General features: G+C 54.8%; 1 protein-coding gene across 8 annotated transcripts in view; it reads left to right on the top strand.

Moving 5' to 3' along the window:
* The first annotated feature begins 307 nt into the window (after nt 1–307).
* CHD6 (chromodomain helicase DNA binding protein 6) overlaps nt 308–8,186 on the top strand; it is a 58,512-nt gene continuing 50,633 nt past the window's right edge. For 5 of the 8 annotated variants that reach the window (XM_042886625.1, XM_042886623.1, XM_042886624.1 and 2 more), the window contains exons 1-2: nt 308–664; nt 1,160–1,215. In XM_042886625.1, the coding sequence (XP_042742559.1) occupies nt 1,183–1,215 (33 nt within the window). In that variant the 5' untranslated portion in view covers nt 308–664; nt 1,160–1,182. The remainder of the gene's footprint in view (nt 665–1,159; nt 1,216–8,186) is intronic. The other 3 variants (XM_042886628.1, XM_042886626.1, XM_042886627.1) reach the window with 1 other exon arrangement.

The raw sequence follows: 8,186 nt of genomic DNA, 5'->3' as shown, positions 1-8,186 counted from the left end.
TGTACCATCCTCTCCAGATGTCATCAAAATCCTCCCTGCTCAGCTGGTGGCACTTGGATGCCTTTACTGCCACCAAGCTTGGCTTCCCCATGGTAAATACTGGCCTGGTCTTTGCTGCATAGCCAGGATGGGAATTGGAAGCCTTTGGTGGTTCTTCCTGGTGTGGCAGGGTTGAGCTGAGGAGTCTGGGAAGGACCAACATCACCACATGGGATTGATCTCCTTGGATGCCTCCCACACTGGGCTCTTGCTCTGGGAGGAGTCCCAGCAGACCAAAGGAGAGCAGTTGCTGTGGGTTTTGGTAATGTCTTTTGCCAGCTTGGAGCCTGTGCTGGGCAGGGAGGCTCAGCATGGGTAAGGGGAAGGATCAATGGTCTGTGGTGAGCCTGTGTGCCGTACTGTGTGGAGTGGGGTTTGTGCTATATGGGAGGCAAATGAGACACATGCTTGTGGAATTTGTGTCTTAAATGCTTGTCAAATGTTTCTGGGCTCCTTGGCTCCCATTCCTGGTGCTGTGGGAGCAGACAACTGCTGGCCCTTCAGCAATGTCTGCTGGAGTGGGGGCTCCCACAAGGCCTGTCAGCTTTGTTGGAGCACCGTGGAAAGGCTGCGTTGGGAGGATGTGGAGCTGAAACTACGCTGTGTCCCCTTGACTGTCCCCATGGTGAGTAGCTCCAATCCAGGGAGAGCAACATGGAACTCAGGTGTGCTTCCTGCCTGCCCCCAGCCGTGGGAACACAGGAGTAGCCCTGGCCCCCAGGCTTGCTGGGCTCCTGCATCCTCTCCAGGATTTCACGCTCCCTTCGGTGCAGCTTGGCACAGCCAGTTGGTTTGCTGCTTTGCTTTGCTGCTGCAGAGCTGGCAGCATCTGGCAGATCTCTCAGGGCCTGGTGTGGGGTTTGGGTGGTGGTGGTGGTGGGGTAGGGGGCAATTCTGCAAGTCCCAGGTGCTCCATTTTGTGCTGGGACTTGAGAGTGAGGCTGGGTTTGTGTAGCACTGAGTGTTGCACAGGGTTGTGTGGCCGTTTCACTGCTGCCTTACTGCTCTAAGTGGGACTGGGGTTTGCGCAGCCTCTTAGGGGGGTGATGTGGAAGATTTTGAGTGCCTTGGGATCACCAGTCTTTTTATTGTCAATTTGTTGTTGTATTGTGTCTTACAGAAATAACATTCATCCCTGATTTGATGATAATGAAAATACAGAAAAAAGACAAGCAGGTTTGTGACCCTCTCTCCTTCTCCTAACTCAGCTGGTGAGGCGTCGGTAGCTTGTGCTGTATGGTATTGCAGTGGATGTGTGGTGGGAAGGGGACGAGAGAGAGATTGCTGCACTTCCAGCAACGGCCACAGCTCAGGATGCTGAAATTTGACCAGAGCTGCAGCCTAGAGTGGATAAATCTTACTTGGGTGATTAGGCACAAAAGGATTTGTGTGCATTGATGTAAATGCTCTTGGTTTGGTCCTGGTCCCTGTGTAGAAGCAGCCCTTCTTTCCTCCCAAGTCGCTAGTTCTGGTTCTTATTTGAATCTCATCACGCATATATTACAGAAATGCATGTTTGCTGTGATTGCTGCTAATAACGTAATGCCCCGGGGCTGACACTACTAGGGAGGCTGGGGACCAGCACATCTGCAGTGCTGCAAGAGCTGGCCAGCAAATCTTTCCTTGCTCAGAAATAATCCCATCCCACTGAGCTGCCATTTCCGAATTGCTGCATAAGAGCGTCACTACCTGCTGGTCCCAGAGGAGATTTATTAGCCAGCAGTCTTTGTATTAACTGTGCACACAGGAGAACCTGACCATCAGTGCTCTGGGAAGAGGAAGGGACCTGTTATAGCAGACGGCCAGCAGGGTTGAAATATGGCTGGGGCTGTAGAACAGCCCACTCTACTCTGAGCTTTTTTGTGCCTGTGCTGCTTTAATGGGAAACCACAAAGCTGAACACGGAGCTGAGGGACGGATCTGCTGAAGAGCACCAACTGGTGCTGCTCCTGCTGTGAAGCAGAGCTCGGTGCTGCTCAGGGTCATGCTTTGCTTCTGTGGCAGATTGGCAGGGAGGAGGAAGGGGGAAGGATTTGGAAAAAGTGTGTGGCCATGATACGAGGTAGTGGCTTGTGGAGATGTGTTTGTGCAGTAGGCTGGTATGCAAGGAGTTTAATGACTGCATGTCCCAAAGGTGCTGTGAGGGGGCAGAGCCAGCCTCAAGCTGAGGGTGGGAGCACAGCAGGACTGGGCTCTGCTGCCTGATGGGGCCTTGGGGCACGCTTATGTGAGACCCGTCTGCCAGGTAGGAAATTCCCACACTTGTGTAGCAGCTTTGACTGCTCTGTAAATGGGATTGCTGAAATGATGTGGGGTTTGAACGCTGTAAAACCATCCTCCTCCCGCATTTGGAGGTTTTTAAATAGCTCAGTTGTCAGTGCTTTGTGCAGCTGTCCCTGCAGATCAAGTCTGGGAGGGAGATAAAGGCAAAATAGCACGAGGAAGATGTAGGGTCGAGCCGTCCATCTCCTGTGCTCTGAACCAGCAGCAGCATGGGACATTCCTTACAGCGTCATGGAGCGTGCTGCAGCATTCCCCAGCTCATCAGTTCCACAGGAGCAGTGCGGGGACATCCCCTTCCTTGAGGGGTCTGTGCAGCACTAACAGCTGCCAGGGTGAGCCCTGTGTGTGGGATGAACCTGCTGCTCACCCGCGGGATTTTGGCTGGGCTGTCACCCTGCAGGCGGCTGTTTGGGGGCTGCAGGGAGCTGCAGGAGTTGGCAGAGTGCTCGGCACCCTTTGTGTTGGTGACAGATGCTGGGAGAGCTGTTGGCTTCCTTTGAAGTGGGTTCTGGATGTGCCTTCTGCAGGCCTGGCAGGACAGCTCCAGCCGCGAGGCCCTGGCTTGGCGGTCAGGGCCTGCCTTGGTGTGACTCTTCTTCCTTAGCAGTGCCTGAAATTCTGGGGGTTTGTCACCAGGCTATGACTAACTTGTGAAACAGGTTACCTCCCTCCTGACTGGTAGTGCAGCATGCTGGAGTATCTCGTCCATTGGCAGAGCAGGAGAAGCAGCAGGCCGTGGCACTCACACCTGCAGCACTGCATCCAGCCCTGGGGCTGCCGTTACAAGAAGGACGCAGAGCTCTGGAGCAGGTCCAGAGGAGGCCACAGAGGTGCTCAGAGGCTGGAGCACCTCTGCTATGGAGAGGCTGAGGGAGCTGGGGGTGTTTGCCTGGAGAAGAGAGGGCTCTGGGAAGACCACCGTGCGGCCTTCCAGTACTTGAAGAGAGCTTATAAAAGCTCCATCTCCATCCTGTTTGCACAGTCTGATAGTGATGAGACAAGGGGGATGGCCTTAAACTAAAAGAGGGGAGATTTAGGTCAGGTGTGAAGAGGAAGCTCCTTACCCAGAAGTGGCGAGGCCCTGGCTCTGCTGCCCAGAGAAGCTGGGGATGCCCTATCCCTGCATGTGCCCAAGGCCATGGCTGGGTCCTGGGCAGCATGAACTGGTGGGGGGCAGCCAGCCCACAGCTGGGGTCTGTGAGGGCCATTCCCACCCAGATATGCTGGGATTCCATGATTTCCTCTGAGGTTCAGTGGCTGTGGCAGCTCCATCCAAGCCTGGGCTGTGCTTCCTACAGTGTCCTGCTCCCTGGGCACCACGGGCCCTGCTTACTTTCTGCCACGTTAGCAGGGACTGCTTCTACTAATTTCTGCCAAGCTCTGACTTGTTGAATAACCTGGCAAATACTGACCTAAGATGTATCCAGTGGTGCCTGTAAATCACTACAGGTGCGGTGGAAATGGCCCTGTACTGCTTGGAGCAGCACGTTATAGCAGAGCAGCATGTGTCTGTGTCTCCTGTGTGCCCTAGGGGTTCTTCTGGTTTGAGCCCAGGTGTGCAGGGGAGGCTGTGGGGGCAGGTGGGAACAGCCTGGGACTGGAGACCACAGCCTGGAGGCTCTGCTTTGCCTTTGATTCCAGTACTCCCTGCTTTCCCCTGGATGCTATGGGTCTTTTTTATTAAGCTTTGATGTTTCCCCTACTGCAGACAATGTCAAGAGCCATTAACAGGGCTCACCTGATGGCAGCAGGACATCGTGCAGGGGCTGGGGAACCCTGTGAGTGTTTGTGGTTCAGTCCCAAGCTGTGTTCCTGGGCTCCTGCCATTGCCACAGGTGAGTGGGGAGCAGTGGGGATGCCCTGCTCCTCCCACCAGCCCCCACGGCCCCCACCCTGAGGTGCTCACCCCACTGCTGCACATGACTCCCTGCAGGGCCCACGGCTGCTGCCTCCCCGTGCCCATTGCTTGTGCTGGCTGTGCTCCCCAGCCGAGGGCTGTGGCTCACAGAATGCCTTGGGAACAGAGCCAGCCTCCACCTCCGTCACGCTCATCCCATGCTGGCTGCGGAGCCTGCTCAGAGACATGACAGAGGGTGGCACTTTGGTATTTTTAGCTTCTGCTGCATTGCATTAAGAGCTGGGAACAAGGGGTGTGGACAGTCGGCGAGAAGATGCACCAGGCTGTGCTGTGCCGCCGGTGGGAGTGCAGCTGCTAACAAGAATGGCTTGACAGCCTGTGGAAATGCTGCATGTGGGAAAAGCTGCCTTCTGGACCCCTCTGGTGCCTTGTGACCGGCCGTGGGGACAGGTGGGCAGAGCTGAGCACGGGCCCCGTTGGCTGGGTGCCATTGGTACTGCAGGGAGAGGCAGCTGGTAGGGGCTGCCCCTTGGTATTGGGCTCTGCTTTAGGAAACCTGTGCTGGACCCTTTTGTCATGGTCCCTGTTGATGCTCCCTGTGTAGGACAGGTCTCTGCAAGGTCCAAGCCAGACCTGGGGGGTACCCCCGTGTTCTTCTCCTGGAGGCTGCAGAAAAAGGGCACTGAATCGTGCTGGGGTTTACAGGGCACTGGAAACAAAGGACAGCGTGTGGCACAGCTCCTGCTGCTGGCTGCAGTCCCACATCCTGCAGGAGCACGCTGTGTGGGTGCCATCTAACCAAGGGAACTGTGGGTGATGCCCTGGAGAAGGGCTGGGGAGGTTCTCTGCTTGGTGCCCACCGCTGCCTCCCTCGGGGCTGTGCATGAGGGGGGCCCAGTCCAGCCGCTGCCAAGGGCCTGGATCCTCTGCTCCCTGTGCAGGTGCTGGGCTGGCAGTGGGTGCGTACCAGCTGTGCCCCCTTGCCCATCCTCACAATGCTGGGCCGTGGGTAGCCCCACTGCTGCCCCTCTGTCGGGCTGCTTTCCCTCAAGTCCTGAGTGAAATCAGGGGAGTCGAGTCAAGTTGAGGCTCCTAATGAAATAAACTGGTTTCAAGTTAAGGAAACGCACCATTAAGGCCCATCCTGACCTTGGCTATGCCCTCGTATGGGGTTATGCAATTATGAGTGCTCTCCGTTAGCCCTTACAGCTCTCTGGGAGGATTTAAGCACTTCTTTGTTTCTGACTTTGTCAGAATGTAGGAGAAGACTGCGTGCTGCTGCTGGGGGAATTCCCTCCATCAAATGTGATTTGTGAAAGGTTCAGCTGGAAATTAATAAAAAAAGTGTCCAAACTATACACAGAAGTGTATCCAGAAAGTGTAAAATCATTGAAATCATTGCAATCCTCACCATTAAAAAAGCAAAAAAAACCAAAAACAATATGGAGAAATAATTGAAAGGGACAGTCCTGAAGATAAACGTGGTGCAGGGAAACAGGAAAAGGGGGAGGGGTGCTGGGGGGAGTTCTGTACTTCCCGTTCCCCTCCAAAATATCCCAGGAGGAAACAGCAGAGCTCACCTGGTCACTCAGCTACAAAAGATGTGTGGAGGGCTGTTGAGTATAAAACGATGATTTTTTTTTTTAATTATTTTTTTTAATTAAAAAATTGTAGTGAGAAAAAGGGCACATACTGGGAATTTAAAATAAACCCATAACAAGGCAGGGCTAAAAATATTTTTAAGGGTTGCTTGCTAAAAGCATGAATTCTAATAATAAGTTCTTTGAATATCTCAAGACCACTGTGTCTTTAGGAGCTGTGCTTGGAGAGCAGCTGGTGGCACGTGCACAGGGATTGCCTCAAATTACAGCTAACGAGGCAGAAAGTAGGCAGGGCCTGTGGTGCCCAGGGAGCAGGGCACTGTAAGGAGCACAGCCCAAGGATGGATGGAGCTGCCACAGCCACTGAACCTCAGAGGAAATCACAGAATCCCAGCATGTCTGGGTGGGAAGGGCCTCCACACCCCCAAGCCGTGGGCTGGCTGCCCCCCACCAGTTCATGCTGCCCAGGACCCAGCCATGGCTTTGGGAACCTGCACTGCTCTGGGTTTAAAGTGAGGATGAGGTGAGTGCACCGGTATGTTGTGCACGGACTCTGCTGCTGCTGAGCGCATTCCTCACCAGGTGCTGTTAAAGGAGGTGTGCCGTCGTCTGACAAGAGGCCTCTGTGTATGAATGGTGGGTTAAAGAACAGGGTCTGTGTGTAGGAGAGCTCTTGGCTCTCGAGTGGTAAGCACAGGAGCAGTGTGCAGCGTGCTGTTGTGGTGCGTGGTCCTCCTGCTGTGAGTATGTGAGGTGGTGAGATGGAGGTAGAGTTGGGAGAGCTAAAGAAAAATCTTGCCAAGTAACACATAGAGGTACCACCGTGTCATAGAGTCTCAACACAGCTGGGATGGAAGAGACCCCCCCCAGCCATGCAGTGTGCTGGCTGCTCCCCAGCTCAGGCTGCCCAGTGCCTAGCCATGGCCTCGGGCACCTGCAGGGATGGGGCGCCCACAGCTCTGGGCAGCAGTGCTGGGGCTGCACTGCCTCTGGGTAAAGAGCTTTCATTAGCACCTGACCTAAACCTCTGCTTTTTTCATTTAGATTCCTTCTCCATTGTGCTGTCACTGTCTGCTTCTGTGAAAAGTCAGCCTCCCTCCTCTAATATGCATGTTCTTTTAGGGCTTTCCCTGCTTCTGGAGGAGGTTATAAAGCACTGGAAGAAGATTTGGCTTTGCTTGCAGTGATTTGCAAAGGGAGAGAGAACAGAGGTATATCCTCCTGCTGCGTCATGGTCCATCTTCAGTGATGCGTGCTTTCCTGCTGCCAGCTCAGATAGGTGGTTTAGAGGTGGACCAGCTGGTGTCCATGGAGAGGGAGGCACCTGTGCTGGAGCTGGGCAAGGAGCTCTGCAGGGTAAGAGCAGGGCAAGTAGGGAATGGGACAGAGAGGGCAGCAAGGAGACGTTTCTTTGTTGACCTTTTTCACATATTGAGAACCTGGAGCCAGGCAGGAGGGCAGCAGGATTAAAGTAAAATGAGTGTGTTTTCCCACATCTTACCTGTTGGTAGCACCAAATGCTGCTGGGCACTTGGAACCCATGGTTACAAAGGGCTGTGGGGCTGCAGAGGGCTGGCAGGACTGTGCCAGATGAGCTGCAGGAGTGCTCTGAAGCCACGCAGGAGCACACATAACACCTGCACTGTTTTCCCAGGCTTTTCCTCTTGACTTTTAGTGGAGAGAAGCCAGGATAAGCTGAACTTCATCAAAGGAAACAGGAACAGTCTGGCCCTAGCTCTCCCCATTGCACCAAACCGACTGCACATGGCAGCAAGCGCAGTGCAGGCGGGCAGCAGGAGCGTGCTGCAGCCTCATGGCACACCCATGCATCGCTGTGGGTGCAGCAGGGTGTTTGGGCTGGCAGCCCTTATCCAGCCCCTCTGGAGATGCCTGGTTTTGGCGTTCTCATGTTCTGCTGCTGCCTGTGTGAGCTGTGTGCTGCTTGTTGGCTGTGGCCCTCTCACTGCACAGCAGCTTTGGACTGTTCCTGTGGCAGATGTGTACTGCTGGCTGCTCCCACAGCTCTGCTGTGACTCCCCTGGCAGGCTTGGTGACAGCTGCCTGCAGGGTGTCCTGTGGCCAGCACTGGCCTTGGGGCACACGGCCCACAGAACTGCCTTGGGCTCTGATGGGTGTCTGGAGCTGGAGTGGCTGCTGGCAGCCTGAGGCGATGCAGCAGAAAAGGGGTTCCTGCCTCTGTGCTCTCCTTCTCTTGGGCCCTGCAGCCTGTGGCCACGTGCGGGTGTCACACAGCTCGGGCACGGAGTGCTGACTTTCTGTGAAGAGGTGATGCATGAGCGGCCCCCCATGCCTGGCCATCATAGCTCGGTGTGGGACTGATCTTGGCTTGGGAGCAGCTCACCCTGCTGCCATGCTGGGATGCTATTGACTGGCTCTATATGGTA

Source organism: Lagopus leucura, unplaced genomic scaffold (genome assembly GCF_019238085.1).
Source record: "Lagopus leucura isolate 7727_CA_CO unplaced genomic scaffold, USGS_WTPT01 Super-Scaffold_100060, whole genome shotgun sequence".
Taxonomy (NCBI): domain Eukaryota; kingdom Metazoa; phylum Chordata; class Aves; order Galliformes; family Phasianidae; genus Lagopus; species Lagopus leucura.
Note: the sequence above shows the minus strand (reverse complement) of the source record. Positions and strands in the feature narration are given on the sequence as shown.